The 22,246-nt window shown below is 53.2% G+C and overlaps 1 protein-coding gene across 4 annotated transcripts in view; it reads left to right on the top strand.

Moving 5' to 3' along the window:
* Positions 1-22,246, top strand: part of CRMP1 (collapsin response mediator protein 1) — a 69,019-nt gene that overhangs the window by 39,118 nt on the left and 7,655 nt on the right. For all 4 annotated transcript variants that reach the window (XM_045528365.1, XM_045528367.1, XM_045528366.1 and 1 more), the window contains 7 exons: positions 2,997-3,058; positions 4,915-4,995; positions 9,827-9,895; positions 10,881-11,001; positions 13,648-13,804; positions 15,523-15,664; positions 16,253-16,423. In XM_045528365.1, the coding sequence (XP_045384321.1) occupies positions 2,997-3,058; positions 4,915-4,995; positions 9,827-9,895; positions 10,881-11,001; positions 13,648-13,804; positions 15,523-15,664; positions 16,253-16,423 (803 nt within the window). The remainder of the gene's footprint in view (positions 1-2,996; positions 3,059-4,914; positions 4,996-9,826; positions 9,896-10,880; positions 11,002-13,647; positions 13,805-15,522; positions 15,665-16,252; positions 16,424-22,246) is intronic.

Genomic DNA, 22,246 nt, shown 5'->3' with positions numbered 1-22,246 from the left:
CCACTAGAATGTCGACAAGGATCCTTTATGCCTTGTTCACAGCTGTATCTCCACTTCTGGAATAGCGTTTGTGCATAGTAAATACTCAGTAAATATTTGATCAGTGAGAAGATAAATATTCTATGAAAAAGGGCTTCTGGGTCCAATAAGTTTGGGAAGTGCTCCTTGTTTAATCTCTTCTTGAATATTCTTAATGTACATCATCGTGTTGAAATTCGGGAGAAGTCCTGCAGTAATGAAACCTGTTTATTATTGATGAATCCAGTTTCTCTTCATCCAGTGTAGATCTTAAGGTCCTTGTGCTTGACTGCAAACCACACAAGCCCTCCAGAACCGGGTGAAGCCAAAGGAAGCACATTTGCTTTAGTGGTAGCTGTGTGTGTCCAAGCTCCCACCAGAGTCTCTTCCCCCACTCGTCTCTGCTTTTCTCCCTGCGTCAGCTCTACTCTCTTAGCTGAGGCCTGTGTTCTCTGCTGCCGTGGTCCTCACGGTGGAATGCAGCAGCCCACCCTCTTTCTGGGTGTGCATCTCTGCTTCAGAGGTCAGCCAGGGGTACTCTGGTATCTACTGAACTCAGTTCCTCATGCTGGTTCAGTTTAGCGTCTGTCCGGTGCCCAGCCCTGGACTGTGGTCTAGGGTCACATTGTATGAACATGGCTGTTTCCAAGGTTACTGGGTGGAAAGGGGAAAAGGGAAGTTGCTAGAAAAGTTATGCAAGTTCTTAGAACTGAAGGATGTTATAGAATAAATAGGCTGACAACCCAGTTGATATTCCATATAATCATCTGGAACTTGTGTTCCAGGGACCCTCCTTGGAAAGAACATGTGATGGCCTTTGAGAATCTGGGGGTCTTTATGACTGTCAGGGCCTACTGTATTTCCTGAGGCTCTGGTAGAATTATCTGGCCAGAAGTATGAAAACATTTACAACTCTCGATATGTATTGCTAAACTGGTTTTCTAAGCACTTGCAAATTGTGCCAATTTGAGTCTCATTTTGAGGCATATTCACTAGCACTGGACAATAGATTTTAAAATATAACATGATATTGAGGTTTTAATTGTAATTACTTTGATTACAAATAAGACCAAATCTTATCTTTATTAGCCATTTGCTTTTTCTTAAATTGTCTAAAAATACTGCTTGCCTTTGTTGTTTTTTGCTTCTTGGTTTTTATTTTAATCCTTTTAAATATAGAATAGAACACAGATACAGAAAACCACACAAACCAAATGTGTGGCTTTATGAATTATGAGATTAACCCACTCAGGGAAGAAATGGAATTTTGCCAACCAGCCCTGCAGACTCTTTCTTGGGCCCTGTTGCAGTCACAAGCCCCTCCTCCTCCTCAAAGTAAACACTGATGGATGTTTTTTAAATAGGATTTAAAAAAATCCTTTGTTAAATTTGTTGCAGATATGTTAATGATGTTGGTTGTTTGCTTTTTGAGTTTTTAAGAATGAACTCACAGAAGGTTTCCATTGATAACAAGTCAAATCTATCATAACTTTTCATGGTAGCTTTTAATTTGAGATAGCTTTACCCTGCTCCGTCCCTCGCTGGCAACCAGTTCTAGGGCATATCTATTAATTCTACCACTTTTTTTCTAATTCATTCTTTCTACTCATGTCTGTATTGTTTACTTCTAATTCCTGGTGAATTTTCATTTTGTTCTTTTAAAATTGCTTGCTGTGGAAGCTTACTTGGTTTATATACTCTTCCCTATCCCTTTAAAAAACAATGAAGTGTTTAAGGCTATGAATTTACCTCTCACTATGGTGTTACCTGTTTTCCCATTGCTATTTGTTCTGTGTCTATAAACTGAGTTTTGGTTTTTGTATTTTTTAAAGAAGTTTATCTTTACAAGGAATACAATATCTAGTAATTATCATATTACTTTTGTTTAAGTTTACTTGATAAATTAGAGACTGATATTTTTATGTTATTCTCTGAATACAATTTTTAAAAAAGTTTCCTGATCTTTTGGGAAAAAAATTTTATTGCCATAGTTTTCCACAAAAAAAAAAAAAAAGATTTTTGGCTTGTCTTCACTATTGCTTAGTGGAAAAAAACTGAATCCCATCTAATACTTTTGCTTTAAATTCTTTTTTTTCTTATCCAAACATTTCCTGATTGCATTAGGTAACCTTACTTGCGTAGCCCATGTCACACGTGTGTAAGACAAAATGATAGATAAGATGTGGTGTCTGTCCTCCAACAGCTTGAAGGTGAATTAGGGAAAAGTCTGCCCCCTCTCATCATCCCCTACTGCCCTGGCCTGCCAGTGTGCTGTGTGGTTAAGTCCGACATGTGACGTTTTTGAGTCCCCACTCGCTCGCTCCATCCCTGCAGCTCCTTTCTTGGCTCGGAGCGGAGCCTCAGCACCCCCACCTGCCTCCGTTTCTCCTTGACTTTCCGCACAGCGTCCTCCTCACAGCTTCCGGGGTAGTCCTCCTGCCACGACAGACTGATCATGCCACTCCCTTGCTTTAAAAGCACATGCTTTCCTAGAGAGAGGTGTTGGGTGCACAACATTGTGAACGTACTAAATGCCATGGACTTGGGCAGTTTCAACTGGTTGTGATGGTGAATTTTATGTTACATGTATTATGGCACAATTTTTAACAAATGGGATAAGAATAGCTCATGCATCAGGATGCTTTCTAGGAACTGCACAACTCATGTCCATTCCTCTTCCTTGTCGTACATGCCCACGGACACCCCTCCCTCTCAGCCTGGGGACTCCCCTCCTCCTTCTCCCCTCCTCCTCGTCCTCCTCCTTCACCTTCAGATCCAGCTTAGTTGTGACCTTCCCCGGAAGCTTCCTGTGACTCCCGCCCACGGCCCCAGACTGGGTTAGGTGTCCCCACTGTGAATTCTGATGGCACCTTCTCTCCTGGGGCTACCACTCTGCACTGCCATCCTTGATTTACTGGAAGGACATGCTTCTTTTTTCTTAAGCGTATTTTTCTGTTCTCCTTTTTATCTTGAAACAGGCATCAATTCCTTCCAAGTCTACATGGCCTATAAGGATCTCTACCAAATGTCCGACAGCCAGGTAGGTCCCCTGTCTCCTCCCCCGTCCTGCAGGACTGGCCAGTGTTGTCCGTCGAGGCAGCACAGGGCAGGGGGGATGGTGAGAACTGGCAGGGAGAGCTCTGGGCTCAAGTCCCGGTTCTGGCACTGAACTGATGTGTGACGTTGTGTCAGTCATTGCCCCTCCTGGGCTTTTGTTCCTCTCTGACTATTGGAGTGGGGTGCAGTGGGGTCCCTGGCATGGTGGCTCCCCAACCCAGCTTGTCTTCAGTGTCATCTGGGGAGCTCATCCGAAGTGCAGCTTCTTAGAGCCATTGCAGACGTCAGCAGCCAGAAAGCTCTGCTGCGGGTTCTGGGGCTCAGGCAGCTCTGACCCAGGGGAGAGCCCTGGCCTTCCCTCGTGCCAATTGCAAGATGTTAGGCAAGCCACCTGCTTTCTCAGTTTTCTCATCTACAAGATGTAAAATCTCTGGCCGTGTCAACCTCAAACAATTGTTAGGTAGGTGCAAGGAGCTAAGGAAGATGATGGTTTAAGTTGTTCTCCAGGTATAGAGTTGCACCTGGCCTTCTTGCACCAGTGGGTCTCCTGTGTTGTTTTGTTGTCACTCCCCTGACCCTCCTTGTTAGTGTGGTGGAGAGGCCAGGAGGCTAGAGCCAGGCTGCGTGGCCGCAAGCCCTGGTCATACCAGCAGCTTGCTGTGCAGTCAGGGGTGGCTTTCCCAACCTCTCTGTGCCTTAGGCTTATAGAGCACTTGCCTCATAGAGGTTGTCAGAGGATTGAATGATTCAATACGAGTAAAGTTCTAGGGCAGGGCCTGGCACAGAGCGGTGCCGTGCAGGTGTTAGTGAGCTGTTACTGGTATTACCAGGGAATTGGTGGGCAGTGGGAGAATCGCTCCGTGTCCTGCCTCTCAAATAAACACTTGGGGTTACAGAAAAGAGTTTGCCCCAAGGTGCCCTGGAGGGCATCAGCAATCAGCAAAAGGCATTTGAAAAACTGAAAATTGGTTTAGTTTCATGGAAGAAAGTAGAATGTGGTGTGTAGGCATAATTGTGATTTTACCTGTCTTGTTCTAGCCACCAAAGCCCGGGCATGGGTGGACTCGAGCAGTCTTTGGGTGTGGGTTCCCAAACATGCCTCACATGCCCCCCGTTTGCTGTCTGTATCTGAAAGCTCACATCCCGGGGGTGTTGTCTTGTGTGCGTGGAGAACAAAGTTAGGATTCCAGTGTCCCTGAGGAGGGAGCCTGGTGGCTTTGGTCCTCACTAGGGGAAATGCCTGATTGCAGATTCTTCCCAGGTAGGAAGAAGACCTCGGGCAGTGGGCAGCAGCTGTCCTGGCCGGCTGGGCGTGGCGTGTCGCCTGTGTGTCAGAGTTATCAGAAAGCTGCCTCCCCACCCCACTGTTGTCTGTAAAATGACATGGGCTCAATTTTTTGTAAAGGTGTACACCTCTCCTGTGGCACATGAGTGGCTATAGTACAGGTTTAGCAGATTTGGCTACAAAATTTCAGTAAAACTAAAAGTGACTTCTCAGCACCGCTTGTCGCCATTCACAACTGCAGGTGTTTCAAAGGAGCCAAGCGAAAAAGAAGGCAAAGGCACAGGCAGGTGCTGCGACTAGGGTGTGGTCACGCCCTGGCAAGACTTGCATCAGTTCTGCCCTCCCCCACCCAGCTCCTGCCCTTGGATCTGGAATGTGTCGTGGCCAAGGGACGCTCGTTTCCTGGTCTGGTCTGTGGAACAGCACGTTCCGTCAGCATGAGCAGAGCGTGAACGGCTGGCGGGGTCGGCCGGTGTGAGCAGAAGAGCAGTCTCTGTAAGCGCTCGGGCTGCGCCGTTCCTGCCTCACACCGATCCCTGTCCATCTCTCCTCAGCTCTATGAAGCCTTCACCTTCCTCAAGGGGCTGGGAGCTGTGATTTTGGTCCACGCTGAAAATGGAGATTTGATAGCTCAGGTGAGTGGTACGAATTTCCTCCCCTTCCACCTCGGTCTGCGGCTTGTTGCACCACCTTGTTCTGTTGCAAAGGGAATGGGCGAAGGGCGCTGGTTAGCGAGGTGACCAGGCAGTGAAGGGTTGAGACAGGAAATGGGTGTCACTCCAGACACACCAGGCGAGAGTCACTCACGCACCTTTGGCAGGACGCATTGCCTCCGGAGTCTCAGTTTCCTCATCTGTACGATGGGGTAACATAACCACCCTCCGCACCTTGAAGGGTTTGCATGACGGACAAATGAGAATCCGAATGAGAATGCTTTGTGCACCTGGGGGTGCGAGAGGCCATGCGCACGGAAGCTGGTGTTGCGCCCTGTCTTCGGGAGTCGGGGCTGGCGTGGTGGACGGAGCCGGGCTTGGAGCAGGTGTTCCAGCCCAGCCTCTTCCATCTCCCAGCCACGTGACCTTGGGCAAGGAACATTACCCCACAGAGACTCTCATTTTTCGTCCCAAAACACCTACCTGGCAGCATTGTTTTGAGGATTAAAGGATAACGCATGCTGTGTGCCCTAAAGTTTCCTGTGTTGAAAATTCTATCCCTAGATTCATAGATTAATGGTATTTGGAGGTGGGATCCTTGGGAGGTAATTGGGGTTCGATGAGGTCACGAGGGCGGGCCCTCAGGATGGGACTGGTGGCTTTACAAGGGGAGGAAGGAGGCCTGAGCTGGCCCTCCTGCTCTCTCGCCCTGTGACGCCTCTTCCGTGCTGTGGCCGCGGCAGGGAGGCCCTCGCCAGATCGTGGCCCCTGGGTGTTGCACTTCCAAGTCCCCAGAACCATGAGAAATGAATTTCTTTTCTGTATAAATTACCCAGTCGGTGGTATTCTGTGATAGCATCAGAAAACACACTAGGACATCGTGTATGTGAGGGTCAGTGTCTGACACAAACAGCTGCAGCCGTGCAGACGTTTTGGACAGGATGAGACGTGAGCACAGTTTGAACCTTCTGGCCGTGGGGTGGAGAATTTGGGGACAAAGAATGAAGTCAGGGTGACCAGGCAGGTTCTACTCCAGCAATTCTCACAGGAGATGAAGAGAGGAGACCAAGAGCAGAGCAGTGAGACAGATGGGAAGGCAGCCCCATTTACAGGACTCATGGATGGATTGCGGGGGTGGGGGGAAGAGGAGGCGGAAGTCAGGTGGCCTCTGGGTGTCTGACGCAGAGGCAGGGATTAATGGCCAGGCCACATTGTCCAGACCAGGTATATGGGGGAAGCTGTGGATGCAGCCATAACCTCAGTTAATGGCAGGCACGATGTGAAGGACTGCATAGACTGATACTCACAACTACTCTGTGAATTAGATGTAATTATCCCCACTTTGTAGGTAGGGAAACTGAGGCTCGGATATGAGTAACTTGCTCCCTGTCACATGGGGCAGTAGAGCTGGGATGTTAGCCAGTTCCCGCTGGTTCCGACGCCCAGGGAAAGAGCAGCGTGATGGTTAAGTGCTTGAGGTCTGAAGCTTCACCATTAGTAAGGTTCAGCTTTACTTTTTCTTATCTGTGTCCTTGCAGTTACTCTGTAAAACTGAAACTCAAAGTAAATTGAAATTCAAAGTAAAAAATAAACAGTGGCTCAGTTTCATCATGTAGTAGAATTCTGTTCATTGATAACAGGCCGCTGAGTCCAGCCCGCACTCAAGAAGAAGGGATCACACAGGAATCCCGGGAGGTGAGGTCACCGGGGCCGTATCCAAAACTACCCAGCAGAATGTCTTCACTTCCCTGTGACTGATGCCCGCTCCCACGCGGAATACAGTCGCCCCCTCCCACGGGTCTCCAAAATCTCATCTTGTGGCAGCAGTAGCTCAGAGCCTGGGACCTCATCCTCTGAGTGGGGTCTAGGCGTGGGGGCGGCTCCCTGGCTGTGCTTCCTGCAGTCGCAGGTCTGTGACACGGAAGCGGGCGGATCCTGTGCCCACCCTCCCGACACACCGTACGACACTGGGACGGGGGCAGATGTTCGTGTCCAACTCGGGGCAAGTGGAAGGCATCGAGGAGCCACTGGCTCGTAGCGACTCTGAAACGCAGCCGGGCACGTGTGAGGTCTGCGAATAACCCCTGGTTCTTGGCTCCTGCCTCTGGGCTCTTGGTTCCATCCTCTGAGTTGTTCGTCCTCTTTCATGAAAGGTAGCGCATGTTTGCAATGGAGTGGCTTCCTCAGCCTGCTTCCTGCCCGGTGGAGTTCTGGGAATCCAGCTGCCTCCTTCATGTCGTGTGCCCGTGTCCCATTCCGTCTGCTCTGCCCGAGTCTCACTAAAGCAATTCTCCCGCCGTCCCCTGCGCGTGGCCGGCAGTGTCCTCACAGGCTGTTCTAACAACCGTCTGTCCAAGGTGATCGAATGTGCTCCCTCAGGGTTCTTCCTTCATTCACCGCCCGGCTCCAAAGCCACTTCCACAGGTTTAGGTGACTTTGATGGCAGCGCCCTACTTCTGCCACCAAAATCTCTGTTAGTTATCTATGGTTGCGTGGCACACTACCCCAAACCTTAGCATCTTAACACAACAAGTGGTTACTTTCGCATGGTCCTGTGACTCAGGAATTTGGGTGTGGCTTGGCTGGACCCTTGGCTGGACCCTCAGGGGCTCCCAGGCTGCAGGGAGGGTATCAGGTGGAGCTGGGTCATCTCAAGGCTCAGGACAGGCAGGATTCATTTCCAGCATCACTCAGGTGGTGGTTTTCGGGATTCGGTTCCTTGCAGGCCACCAGATTGTTGGCCTGTGCTCTTTGCTGGCCAGTGGCCAGAGGCCTCAGTTGGTTCATTGCCACGTGGGCAGCTGCAGCACGGCGCTGGCTTCCTTCAGAGTGACAAGCCAAAGAGCAGGAGAGGGTAAGCCAGGTGGAAGCCAGGGTCTCTGTACCTCACCTCGCAGGAGATGTCCCGTCTCTCTTGTGCGCTGCTCGTTAGCAGCGAGGTGCTGGATGGAGCCCACGCTCCAGGGCTGGATTGCGCGGCCAGGCAGCCAGGAGGCGGGACCCTCGCAGTCGTGTAGAAGTGCCTGCCACCCACACAGGCCTAAGTCCCAGCTGGTTTTAAACTTCATAAAAATGGAGCCACACGGTGTGTCCTCTTTGACGCCTGCCTTCGCCTGCTCAGTCCTAGGTGTGTGAAATTCACCCCTGTTGGCAGGTGTAGCAATAGCTTTCTCCCTGTGGAATTCCACTGTGTGAATGTGTCACACTTTATTCCCCAGTTGTTGGATTATTGGATAGTTTCAAATTTGGGACTTGCGTGTTTGAAGCCTCTGTGCGCGTGCCTGAGCATCCTGTCATCAGACGTGCGCTCACGTTTCTGTCCCCGTGCACCGAGGGGTGGGACGGCCGGGCCCTGGGCTTGCAGACCTCTGCCTTAGTGGTCGCCGCTGCGCAGGGTTCCAGAGTGTGCCAGTGTGGGGACTCCAGCCTGCAGCCCTCCGTCCCCAAATCCTGTGGCAGAGCTCGGCTTTCCTTGCTGCCGACTGAGGACCTGGCTGTCGCAGCTCCAGTATGTCTGTTACCTCTGGACATCTGCTCTGCACCCTTCAAAATTTTGTTCCCATTGTGTTCTCTGTACTTGCTTGGCTCTTGTGCACCTTTTTGTTACTTTAGTGGGGTTTCAAAAGGGAGCAAAAATGCTGCATGTGCTTAGCCCATTATCCCCAGCTAGAAATCCCGTCGAGTCTTTGTTTCCCCCTCAGTCTGTCTCCTGTCCTCCCTCCCTCCCGTTTTTCCTCCCTCTCTTCCCTCCCTTCCTTCGTTCCTGCAGAAATAGTAACTGACATTTAAACAATTTTGCATAGGGATTTCTCTATGTCAAAAAATCTTTTTGTAAACAGTTTCTAAAAATGCTCTGTAAACACCGTTTTCAGTAGCTGAAATTATTCCGCTGTTTGCTTAAATCCACTCCAGCTGTTAGACCTCAAAATTGTTTCCAGTTTGGGTCCTTGTAATAAACTCCAGCTTAATAACCATAGATGTACAATTGAAATTGTGATTTTTTTCGTGGTCGATAGGGCTTGGGGTTGATGGTAAGGTTGTGTCCAAGAATGGTGGCACAGAAACTGCAGAAGTTAAAAGTAGCAGCAGCACAGCTGGGCCCTGTGCAGCGAGGGCTTAGTGTTCCTGGGGCAGAGGAGACTTTGAACGGCTGAGCTCGGGTCCGGGCCGTCTCACGGGGCACGGTTTCAAGGTGATATGATGGGATGAGGTGGTGGTTTCCTGCCAGAGAGACAGGTGCCGGGAAGAGGAACGTGTGGCGGAGAGAGGAGAGCTGCTGCCAATTAACGCACCTTCCTGTGCTCAGGTCTTGCGCTAAGCATTCTGCTCACACTGTCTCCGCTATTCGCCGTGTCACTCCCTAGTACAAGCACTGCTGTCCCCCGTGGCTCAGAGAGCGCAGCTTGCCCAGTCACAGAGACGGCCCATTGCAGAGCTGGACCCCAGTTTAGGGTGCTTTGATTTCAATACCGCCTCACAGCCAAATGCCACGTTTCTTCCGGAGGAGAGAAGGGGCGGGTGGTGGGCGGGCTGCAAAGCTCGCTCCTTACAAGCCGGCTTCCTCGAGTTGCCCCTGGGAGGTGGAGCCTAACACAGGTGCTTGTGTGGGTGCGGGGCTGCCAGGAGACAGTGGATGAGTGTGGCCGAGGGAGCACCAGCTCGCTGCCCCTCCGGCCACGGTTAGACCCCCTCAAGCCCCCCACCTCCAGGCCTCAGCTGTCCCCTGTGTCTAGGCAGGGCAGGGCATTGGAGGAGCGACCTCTCCCAGCTCTGGCGTTCTGTAATCACTGACTCTCTGGCTCTTGTCTTGTAGGAACAAAAGCGGATCTTAGAGATGGGCATCACGGGTCCCGAGGGCCATGCGCTGAGCAGGCCTGAAGAGGTAAAGACTCCTCCACTTGGGAGTGGCTCTGACATCGCTGGGCGCTCACCCCTGTGCTGTTCCAGCTGCTCCCCTGGCTCCCCCCATTCCCTGTGCAGAGCTCCCCAGCCCATCTGGCCTTCCCCAGGAGCCCTGGGGCTGCAGGTCACTCGCAGGAGCCAGGAAGAGGCTCCCCCAGGGCCCTAGAAGTTCATTCCAAGGCCCCACAGATGCTTCAGTGTCCAAACTCCATAAGGACTTTGTGTGTCAGACGACAGGACAGCGGAGCCACACGCACCAAGCCTAGCACCCTGGAGACAACTGCCACCGGCCCACTGTGTCCCTCAGACTTGGGAATGGATGAGCCCCCTGGGGGTGGCAGTGTGTGTGTGTGTGCATGTGTATGGGTGTGTGCGTTTGTGGGCATCTGTGTGCATGTGTGGTGTACATGTGTGCATATGTGTGTGTGCATGTGTGTGTGCGTGTGCGTGTGTGTATGTGCAGGGAGGGCACTGAAGGGATGGAACGGGTGCCCTAGAAGCCATCCTTTGAGTTGAGGGATGTTTCCTGACGTCCTTGTCAAATTATTGGCTGGTCCCCTGGACCTCTGCTCGGGGCCTGGCCCTGAGCTGGATGCTGGGGACACAAGACATGAGTGTTCAGGCTGCTGGCCCAGAGGCGCTGTAGTACAGCCCAGTGCTCCCCATGAGCCATTTGTCCCTGGTCCGTGCTGACAGCAGACCGAATGGGAGACAGTGTTCACAAACTTCTGTAGCGCTTGGATGTTACTGTATCCAGTGGCTTCACCCCGGGGAGCAGGGTGGGGGCCTTTCAGATGCTGTTGGACCCACGTTACTTTCCTCCTTTGATACAGTAGATTTCCCTTCTGACTGTGTTTAATTAAGGAAAATTGAAGGATAGTGATTGCAGGAGGGCCCTGGGCGCCCAGTGGGTGGTGGCTGTGCCCCACTGCTCCCCCCGTGACCTTTGCATTTGCTGTGCTCAGCTGGAGGCCGAGGCAGTGTTCCGGGCCATCACCATCGCCGGCCGAGTCAACTGCCCTGTGTACATCACCAAGGTCATGAGCAAGAGTGCAGCGGACGTCATCACCCTGGCCCGGAAGAAAGGTCTGCAGCCGGCCCTAGGCCTCCTGGGGGGTGGCGGGATCCCAGGAAAGGGGTGTCCAGCAGGTCCAAGTTCACTCTCGGGGCCACTGCCCAGGGCAGAGACCTGCCAAGAGTGGCAGCCTGAGCTCCGGGCCTTGAGGCACATTCTGCGGGAGGGTGGGAGGTGGGCGGAACGCGGCAGATGGAGTTGGTTTTATAGGTTAGATTTCTGGTGTTCCGTGTGCTAGCCCTGTGACCCCGGGCAAGTCAGAGGCGTGTTCTGAGCCTCAGTTTCCTCATTTGTAGCTGGGGTAATGATCCCTGCCTTGTGGGGCAAAAGGAGACCATGTATTTTATCGCGTTGCCAACTTTAAAGCTCTCTCCAGGGTTTCAGATGGAGGTGGGGCAAGACTGACTCATGCCCACCTTCTCCCTGGCCCACCTCCCGGGCACCAGCTTGGGTTGCACAGTTGCGGAGCCTGCAGGAAGAGCGTCAGTTGTGGGTTGGAAGGAGGAAGGTGTTTTCCCAGAGCCGGAAGGTCTGGGGACAGCCTTGTGCTGGACACGGGGGCAGAGCCAATCTAGGAAGTCAGCTGCTCAGCTCTCAGACTTGGACATATTCCTTATTCTCTTTGAGCTTCTGTTTCTTTCGGAAATGCACCCAGAGAGCTAATGCATGTCACAGTGCTCGGCAGGGTCCTTCCCGAGTCCCAGGTGCTGGGCAGGTGGTAGTTGATGTCCTTCTCAGCTCCATATCAGCCGTCCACTTCCTGCCACGGTGTCCTCATCTCTAGAGGGGCTTGCAGCGCTGTCCTGCCTGCCAACCTGAGGACCGTGGCGGGCCCAGCTGGACGGGCCCTAACTGGGCTCGGGCTTCGCAGCAGGAGACCCAGAGGGGCCTGAGCGCAAGTCCTTGGGCCATTTTGACAGTGGGGTCTGCAGTCCCCATAATCAGCAGACCAGCAATGAAGAAGGAGGCCCAGAGCGGTCTTCCCTCCCGAACCCAGAGAGAGACAGACAGACAGAGGGAGGAGGGAGGGTTGGAGAAGGGATGCCCCGTTACACAAGCTTGGTGGCTAAAGTCCTCTGGGCCTGATGACCCTAGGACATTCCCCTGGATAACGTCAGCCCTGTTCCCTCTTGGGTCATGTGAGGCTGACTGGGGCGCTGTGGTCACAGGAGGGGCCCGAGTGGGAACAAGTAACAGAAACAGCACAGAAGCCTTCAGGGGCATGACCGGGCTCGGTGCACGGTGCTCACAGGAGCCCGGAGGGAAGTAGAACCACGTCTATTTGCAAGAAATTTCAGTCGTATACGATATTTAATCTAATATATCCAAAGTATTACTTCAACGAGACATCTTGCATGATTTTGTCTGTATTCTCTTCGAAATCCAGTGTGTATTTTACACTCACAGCACGACTCAGTTCAGACCAACCACAACGTCAAGTGCGTGGGAGCCGCACAGGGCTCGGGGCTGCCATATTGGACAGAGCTGCTTTGGACCCCAGCTGGCTGCAGTGTTTTAAGGGCAGGCTGACACCCAGAGGCTGGAAGGGCACAGCCTGGCTAGTGTTAGCTCCACTGTGGAGAGGAGGAAGCCGGGGCCCAGAGAGGGTGCAGACATCTGGACGTGGGGGCAGCCGGGGCTCCGCGTGCAGGATCTGGAGCCACACTAAGCCTTAAGGCGGCCACTCGCCATGGGTTACTGTTTAAATTTAGATCCAGTGATGTTAAATAAAAATGACAAGTTAGTTCTCAGTGGCACCAGCCACATTGCAAGTGCTCAGGAGCTGCACGTGGCCAGCAGCTGCTCGTTGGGCAGCTCAGACACAGAGCACTGGTCACTGCAGAGACAGCCGCCAGACAGCACAGCCCTAGGGCAGGACCAGGAGCGCACAGCCGGGGGTCCTATCCCGCTCGGCAGCAGGGACTCTTGGCACTGGTCTCCAACACAAAGACTCCTACTCGGAGCCCTGGGACTCTGCCTATGGGCTTCTTCCTGGGAGAAGCCCATCGGGCCCACGCCTTGGAAATCAAACTGCCACTTCCGGGAAGTTAGTATGTGGGGAGCAGCCCGCAAGCTGGTGGATGCACACACCAGCTCCCCTGCCCCGGGCTGGGACGATGCCAAGGTGTGTTCTGCAGCCTCCTAGCATCTCCCATGGGACTGTGCACTGGGGACCCAGGGCCATGCCCTTTATTGGCCTCTTTCCCAGCCTTATGTCATGTCCCCAGTCACCAGCCAGTGTTTCTGCAGTCACCTCTTAAATAAGACGCTTGACCTAGATTCCTTATTTAAAGATGCTGCTGGTGGAACCCCAACTAAGCACATCACGTCTCTGTGCCTCAGTTTACAAATCTGTAAAAGGAGGTGATAATAGTAATGTCCAAATACTAAAGCAGTAACAGCATGGCAAGGGTTGCTGGGTGGGTCAGCCGTTGTCACCCTCATAAAGCACTTGGCAGGGTGCTGAGGACGGGGTGGGGTGGGCCTGAGCACCGCAGGCCACCGCAGTGTGGGTGGTGACCCTGCAGAAAGCTGGGCCACGTCCTGGCTTCCGCCAGTCTCACTCTCCCACCTGCAGGATCTTCCAGTTTGTGCCACTGACACCTGCCTCGAGACCATGTGCTTTTAACCAGCTCATTTGTGTTTGCCCCTCCCAGGCCCCCTAGTTTTCGGTGAGCCCATCGCCGCCAGCCTGGGGACCGATGGCACCCATTACTGGAGCAAGAACTGGGCCAAGGCGGCAGCATTTGTGACCTCCCCTCCCCTGAGCCCAGACCCCACGACACCGGACTACCTGACCTCTCTGCTGGCCTGGTGAGAGCCCTGAGGGCGTGGGGCTGGGGGCGGCAGAGTGTTGATGGTGGGAAGCTCAGGCTGATTCAGGCGCGCTGTTGGGCTATCGTAGGGGAGGCCTCGGCCCCTGTGCGGGAGGACCGTGCTCCGCAGGGGTAACAGCGGGCCTCTAGGGACTGAAGATGTGTTGCATCCAATAGCTGTTCCATTCACATTTGTTGACCACCTCCTGTTCGTTCAATAGCTGCTTAGCACCTACTCTGTGCCAGGCCCTGTGCTGGCCTGGGAAGCGCCCAGGATTAGGGGTGTGAGCCCAGACTGTACCACCCTGGGCACGGCACACTGCCTCTGATATTTCTGTCACTTTGTGTGCTCACAGTGGGGAGGACACAGCGCCTGCCTCTGGGCTGGTTCTGAGCCACGTATGGATGTTGGGGCTCCAGAAGTGGCCCCTGCTCCCTGCACATAGTAGGAGCACAGCCCCCATAGCGCCTTCTGTTGTGTGTTGGCCATCGTGCGGGAGGACACTTAGTGGCAGCAGGCGGCATGAGGAGGCCACGTGGTGAGGTGTGCAGGCTGCTCTGGACATAGACGCACACGCAGAGCCGGCCACGAGGTGTGCAGACGGCTTCGTGACGAGGTGACAGCAGGGCTGGGGCTCAGGCACAGGTAGGAGTTTGCCGGATGGGCGAGAGTAAGACGGAGCTTCTTGGCCGAGGGAGCTGTGTGTGCCAGGCAAGAAGGGGCAGGTGTACCCACGTGGAACTCTGTCCCCTGGGTGATGCAGAACCCTTGACTTGCTCAACATCCGCAGCCGAGGTCTGTGGGCAGCAGTCCACGTTTCCTAAGTCCAGAAAGAGCTCCCGATCTCCCCGGCAGAGCTGCTGCCACGGTCTTGCTCTTCCCACGGGAAGGCAGGGACACGGGCCAAAGGCCCTGGAATCTGACCACTTTCCTCCTTCTTTGCTGCAGCCATCCTGGCTCCAGCCACTGTCATCTCTGGGCTGCCAACAGGCCTTTCTATTTCCACGTGCCCCTCCCCCAGCCACTTCACAATCTGCTCTCAACAGGTGCCCAGACATTTTAAAACCTCAAGCGGACCAAGCCACCCATCTGCTCAGAAACCACAGTGCTGGTGGGAGGCCCTGCCTGGCCAGGGGGCGGGAGAGCCAGGGCTTAACAACAGGCCTGTCAGGTTTGCAAAGCCAAATCGTGTCAAAGCAGGGCTGCCCAGGAACTCCGTGAGGTGCGTGGAGCTGAGTCACCCCTTCCTCCAGCACCGTGTGTCCCCAGCTTCTTTCTCAACACGGAGCGCGTGCTTGCGGCGTCCCAGGGCCACTGAGCTCAGCGCACCCAGGGCGGCTCGCGGGGCCGGAGGACACGCGGATGCTCTCGCAGGCTGGGCTCTTCAGGGTAGGAGCTGCCGTCCATGTGTTTGGTGGGTCCTGTCTCTTCCAGGTAGGGACGTGGAGGCCGCCTTGGGGACCTTCCCCAGCCTAGGGCCCACATGAGCACAGCAGCCCTTCTGCTAACACCCAGTCCAGGACTCTTTCCAGGTTTCAACAAGACACCAAAGGCCAAAGGGACTTCCAGTGTCACTCGCTAATGCCAGTGACGTGCCCAGAGTCCTCTTCCCAAAGCCTGCTGGGGTCTTGGCCCCGTGGCCTGTGCCGCGTGTCTACAGTCAGGGTTTGCCCTTCAAAGTGAACTCAGATCTGACCTCCACCTTTCCTTGCCAGTGGGGACCTGCAGGTCACAGGCAGCGGCCACTGTCCCTACAGCACAGCCCAGAAGGCAGTGGGCAAGGACAACTTCACTCTGATCCCTGAGGGCGTCAATGGGATCGAGGAGCGGATGACCGTCGTCTGGGACAAGGCAGTGGTAAGGTGTCGCCATCTCTCCTTTCAGGAGTGTCCTAGAAACACCGGCCTGGCCCATCAAAGCCAAAGCGTTACGCACTCTGGGTCCTCAAATCTTGCTTTCGCACTGGAGGCAGAGGTGGCACCAGGCACACGAGGGCCGTGACTCCCGAGAAAGCAGGGCTCCAGCCCCAGCGTCCGCTGCACTCACAGAGGCCACAGGTCTCCTTTGTGCTTTAAGAATGAAAATGTTTTCTTCAGTTTGTAGCCACATTTTAGTTCGCGTGGAGATGGCTTTGTGCGTGCGTGTGCACGTGTGTGCGCATGCATGTTTTGGGTTTCAGGGGTTCAGTGGGAAGAGAGAAGGCCTGTTGCAAAGGGAGCTGCAGGCCACACTCTGACCACCGACCGAAACGGAGGCCGTGCCTCCACGGCTGACCCCATCTCGGGCGTCGCGGGCCCTGTGCGCTCTGAGGCTGGCGCGTGTTCAGCTGGGGAGGGGAGAGGCGCCGCGCCCTGCGGGGGCCCAGAGGGCGGGCTGGCCCCGTGCCCGCGCCCCTCCGCCCGGCCCCGCTAGAGATGCTGTCTCCTCGGTGGGTTTTGCCTGCAGGCCACTGGCAAGATGGACGAGAACCAGTTTGTCGCTGTCACCAGCACCAATGCAGCCAAGATCTTTAACCTGTACCCAAGGAAAGGGCGGATCGCGGTGGGCTCGGACGCCGACGTGGTCATCTGGGACCCAGACAAGGTGAAGACCATAACGGCCAAAAGCCACAAGTCGGTGAGTCCTGGCCTGTCCGCGGTGCTTAGGCAGATGACGCTTGCTCTGTAATCATTTTAGAAGCCTCAGGTTAAAAATGATTTATGAATTTTACAACCAGATGTGATCTGATATCTAGACTCATTCAAGTTTCTCCTCCGGTTGGAGAGATTGGGAAAGGGCTTTGAGCAGGCCTAGCTGGGCGCTGCTGTGCTCGCCCCTGCTCGCTCGCTCTCCCCCTCCCCTCCCCCCTCCCCCTCCCCTCCCCCCCTCCCCTCCCCCCTCCCCTCTCCTCTCCTCTTCCTCTCCTCCCCCTCCCCTCCCCCCTCCCCTCCCCCCTCCCCTCTCCTCTCCTCTTCCTCTCCTCCCCCTCTCCTCTCCCCCCCTCCCCTCCCCCCTCCCCTCTCCCCTCCCCTCTCCTCTCCTCTTCCTCTCCTCTCCCCCCCCTCTCCCCTCCCCCCTCCCCTCTCCTCTCCTCTTCCTCTCCTCTCCCTCCCCTCTCCCCTCCCCCCTCCCCTCTCCTCTCCTCTCCCTCTCCTCTCCTCTTCCTCTCCTCTCCCCTCCCCCCTCCCCTCCCCCCTCCTCTCCCCCTCCCCTCTCCTCTTCCTCTCCTCTCCCTCCCCTCTCCCCTCCCCCCTCCCCTCTCCCCTCCCCCCTCCCCTCTCCTCTCCTCTTCCTCTCCTCTCCCTCCCCTCTCCCCTTCCCCTCTCCCTCTCCCCCTCTCCTCTCCCCTCCCCCTCCCCTCTCCTCTCTTCTTCCTCTCCTCTCCCTCCCCTCTCCTTCTCCCCCCTCCCCTCTCCTCTCCTCTTCCTCTCCCCCCTCCCCTTTCCTCTTCCTTGCCTCTCCTCTTCCTCTCCCTCTCCCCCTCCCTCTCCCCCATCTCCTCTCCTCTTTCTCTCCCTCTCCCCCTCCCCTCTCTCCACCCTGTCCTCCTCCCCCCCCCTCAGTGGCTCCTGCCCGCAGACAGGTGCATTCTCAGCCACCTGCCCCTGCTCACAAGCCCGTGCAGTAAGCCACAGGGCTCAGAGGGGAAGTGTTAGGCCCAAGGTTCTTCTGTTTAATTATCAAGCTGGAGAGGATTCCATCTGGGATCCCAGAAACCTCCTGCTTGACTGTGGCCAGCTGCTAATAGTAAGACAGGAAGGAGTGGCCCTGAGCACACGAGGGTATACGTTCTTCCACGTTCCACACCCCCCGCGACTCTGGGTATGTCTGCCTTGTACCTTCTGTGCCCTCGATTTCCGCACCCAGCCTGCAAACCCACCAAAGACACGGAAATGGCACAAGACCCCTTGCCTCCCTGAAGGGCTTGCTTCGACTCCCACTCTCTGCACAACTGCGGTGGCCTCGGGTCCTGATGAACACTCACTCTCGCAGATACAAGGGGCCACCGGTCTCTGGGCCTGTGAAGGGACACAGGCCGGGAGCAGAGCACGTGCACACAGTGCTGACCTGCGGCGGGAGTCCTCTCAGCCCCCGGGGTGCTCACTCGTGAGGGCGGAGACGGCATGCATGGTGATGCAGACGGGACACCAGGCACAAGGAAGTCCCATAAGAAAGCCGCAGGAACTGCCTGTAGCAGCCACGAGCATGGCTCCAGGTCCCTGCTCGGCCATGAGGGACGTGGCCTGGAGAGCAGAGGTCTCGGCAGGTGTTCACTGTCCTTGTCTAGCTCGCCGGTTTGGGCTCATCCAGGTGACAAACAATGCTCCTAAAGACACCGGTGGCTTCCTAGCTCCCCCGTCTCCAGGGAGCAGGGTCAGGAGGGGACAAGCCCAAGGCCGTCCTCCTGTGCAGAAAGGCTGATGCTGTTCTCGGCGTGCACAGCTGAGTGGGGCACGCGATCGCGGTGCCCATCGCCGTGAGTGCCGGGGCGCGTGCACACGCTCCACGGGCCCTGTGAACACAGGCGGGCGATGGGAGAATGTTGGAGAAGGTCTTGCTGATAGGGGGTGTCTGAGTCCGCTTTGTGGTGCTGTAACAGAATCCCGCAGACTGGGTGATTTATAAAGAAAGGAGTTTATTTGGCTCATGGTTCTGGAGGCTGGGAAGTTTAATCACCTCTTAACACCATCACAATGGCAGTTAAATGTCAGCAGGAGTTGGGGGGCGTTCGAGCCATCGCAGAGGGTGTGCGCCACCCCCTCACTGGCCTGGGGGCTGCCTCTTCTCCCAGGGTGGTCCAGTCGCTGCTCGGAGGCGCCTGCCGAGGACCGAAAGGGCAGACGGAGCACGTGGCGCTCTCGCTCCCCCAAGGCTTCGGTGTGCGGTCGGAGGTGTGCCCGCTTCCGCGGCCGCCATCGTGGTCCGGCCGGATGCTACTCTGAACTTACTTTGTGCTTGGCATTTTCTGTCCATCGTCTGGTTTAATCCTCACTACACTCAGCTAAGTTGGTCTGTCGTCGTTCATAAATAGGGACGTGCCGAGCAAGTTCCTGTGGCCGCCCTAGCGGGGTTGTTTAGACAACGGGAGTGTCCCTAAGTCCTGGAGGTGGGACGCTGGCAGCCAGGGCGTCGGCAGGGCCCTGCTCCTTGTGAGGGCTCTGAGGGCGGATGTGTCCCAGGCCCCTCTCGGCGGCTGGGGCCCGCGATCCCTGGCGTGCAGGCGCCTCGCTCCGGCCTTGCCTCTGTCATCGCGGGTGCTCTCTGTGGCTTACAATCTTGCAAGGATGCCAGTCAGCCGGGCCCGCCATACCCCTGTGTGACCTCGTCTTAACTAGTGACACCTGCAAAAACCTCATTTTGAAATAGGGTCACATTCTGAGGTCTCCAACACGTCTTTCTGGGGCACACAGTTCGACTGCAGCGATGGGGCGTGCACCTGAGCTGGCTGAGCTGAGCAGTCACCGTCTTCAGCCTGAACTCGGGAGGCTCCATCCCCTCCCCTGTGAGGCCAGATTGGAGCCCTTCTCACAGCAGGGAGAGGGCAATTTAGGAAACGATGAGGCACTTGGGCCAAAGTTTGATGTTCTCTGTCCCAAGCAATGCCATTCATATCCTGTAGGAAAGTAATTTTTTCAGAACAGGGATTGAGAAATGCTGTATTATTAATGCTTATTTTTATAGGTTTTTAAAAATATTACCTTTCTTTTAACATTCCTTATATAGGGAGGGATCATTCCTTATATATTGATTGGTGATTTAATTTTTATTTTCTTTTACCTTAGTGGAAAACATATTTGCTTCCAAGTGCCACATCATAGGTATACATACATGTTTGTACATCCACGGGCAACTAGGTTTTTAAAACTTTTTTTATTGATAGATAATTCACATTCCATAAATGTCACCATTTTGAAGTGTACAGTATAGTGGCTTTCAGTGAATTGAGAAGGTTGTCCAATCGTCACTGATTCCAGACCATTTTCATCACCCCTCCAGAGAAATCCTGTCCCCAACTATCAGCCAGTCCCCATCGCCCCAGTCCCCAGATCCTGTCAACACCAATCTGCCTACCTTCTTTCTCTTTGGACTTGCTTATTCTGGACATGTCACGTAGATGGAGTCATACAATGTGTGGCCTTTTATGTCTGGCTGTTTTACTTATGAACAGCAAGATGCCCATGGCGCAGCGCGGCCATGCCACTGTCCTTCTGTAGCTGGACAGACCACACTTTGCACGTTCATCAGGCGACCGGCCGGCTCGCAAAGGGTTATGGAAAAGGAACTGATGACAGCAGTCATCCCTGGGAGGGGATGAGGGAACTGGGGCTCATGGATAGAAGAGAAAAGAGGTGTTTTTTAATAATAATTGTTGGTACTATTCAAATTTTTTACATCGTTTGTGTATTGCTTTTGAGAAATGAAGTGATTGACTTTCAAAGTTCTACATCCTTGTGAAATACAGTATGTGACATTTGTAACATAATCCGATTCTTGTAAGAATTCCCGAAGGCAGAAATTTCCTTCAGTCAGGAGCAGGGCAGCAGGCCCGCTCTGGGCCGCGGGGCAGAGGGTTGGCCAGTCCCACCTGCACAGGGCTGGCGTCCTGCACCCCTCCTCCCAGCACTCGCGTCAGGCACCTGAACTTCAGCAAAGTGACAATCACTCCCCAGCGGGCTCACTCCAGGGGGACTCAGGAGAATTAGATTAGCAAGTGCTAACGCGGAAAACAGGTGGTCTGCCTGCATCCTGAGAGGCAGCTGCCAGCAGAGAGGCTGGCACAGTGTTGACAAAGCTGTCTGCAGAAGATGGTTTGTCTGAGAACCCCAGTATATACCTAAAAATCATCAAAAATGTAAGTGAATCTATTGGGTGATTATAAATCAGTACAAAGAATTGATAGGTTTTCAATGAAATAATTAAAAGCTACTTTGGAAAATAGAATGGAAATCCAAATCCTGTTTCTAATGACAGTAAAAACCAAAGACTTACATAAATTCAAGGACTTTTATGCTAAGAAGATTTGATATAGTGAGCATCTCAGTTCTAATTTAATCTATGAATTCAGTATGATCCCATCAGAAAATTCAATAGGTTTATAAAAGCTCGTAGATGGTAAATGTAAGAATAGCCAAAATACTTCTGAACAAAGGGACAACTAAGGGGAGAGCATGAGTGATCCTAGTTATTAGAACATATTATAAAGCTACAGTAAACCAAACTGTTTGGCATGGGTACAAGAGGGAAGAGGGCCAAGAACTAGACTGATCACATGTGCTAATTTGATTTATAGTAAAGGGACAGTTAAAGTTAGCTAGGAAAGAGCAGCTACTCAAGCAGTTGTTGTAGGACACCTGGCTACTGTTACCACCAAACAAACTCAAAATGGATCAAAGGTTGAGATAAAATGAAACTATGAACAGGCTAGAATAAAGTGTGCATTAAAAAAAATAATGTAGGAGAGAAGAAGAGAGAGAAGGAGAAAGAAGGAGAGAAGACCTTGCTAAACATGACACAAAATTTAGAAATTACAAAGGAAAAGATTGGTCTATTTGACTATTGGCTACATAAAAATTAAACAAAATCATCCTCTGTATGGCAAAGAACAAACAAACAAACAAACAAAACAAAAGAAAACCACTTTATGTGAGTTCCAGAAGCAGAGGACAAGGGGTGGGGGAGTGTTTGCAATGCACATAACAAAGGATGCATTCTTTAACATTGCGTGTGTACTTAGACATCAATAAGAAAAATACCAAGACTCTAAGAAATGGAATAATGTGTAAAAACATAATTAACACAGTAAAAAATATAGAAATGGTGTGTACTGATTTTAAAAGAGACCCAATCGCACTTATTAACAAATGCAAATAACAACCATGACATGCTATTTTTCACCTGTGCTGGTGACTGAGATGCAGGAGTTTCATACACATTTCTTGCAAGTGGCTACTGTTCAGCAGATGCTGTCAGACTGCGGGAGGGGCATGCTCCTAGAGTGTTGCTGGGGTTAGAAAGTAGTGTTGCCTTTTTGGAGGGCAAATCTGTCAAAATTGAAAATCCATTTACTCTTTGTTCCTGAACTCTACATCTACAAGCATGTTCATGTGTGCAAATTGCATTTCAGCATTGTTTTTAGCAAAAGCACAGAAATGACCCACTTGTTCATCCTTGGGAACTGTGTGAATAAATGCCAGTACATTCTCGTGATGAATACAGTAGAGCAGTTTAGCCACGTACGTGTGCTGACATGGAACAGTCTCTGAGGCAGGGAGAAGAATGAAGGTGAAAACCGTCTGCTTGGAGTTACCCATGTGTGAGACAATTACTCACGCAGGGAAAACACCTAGAGATGCAGAAGAAACTCTTGAAGGCATTTGCCTCAGGCAGAGACAGCAGAGACACTTACCTTTTTTTTTTTTTTTTTTTTTGAGACAGAGTCTTGCTGTGTTGCCCGGGCTA

The sequence above is a fragment of the Lemur catta genome, chromosome 17 (genome assembly GCF_020740605.2).
Source record: "Lemur catta isolate mLemCat1 chromosome 17, mLemCat1.pri, whole genome shotgun sequence".
Taxonomy (NCBI): Eukaryota; Metazoa; Chordata; class Mammalia; order Primates; family Lemuridae; genus Lemur; species Lemur catta.
Note: the sequence above shows the minus strand (reverse complement) of the source record. Positions and strands in the feature narration are given on the sequence as shown.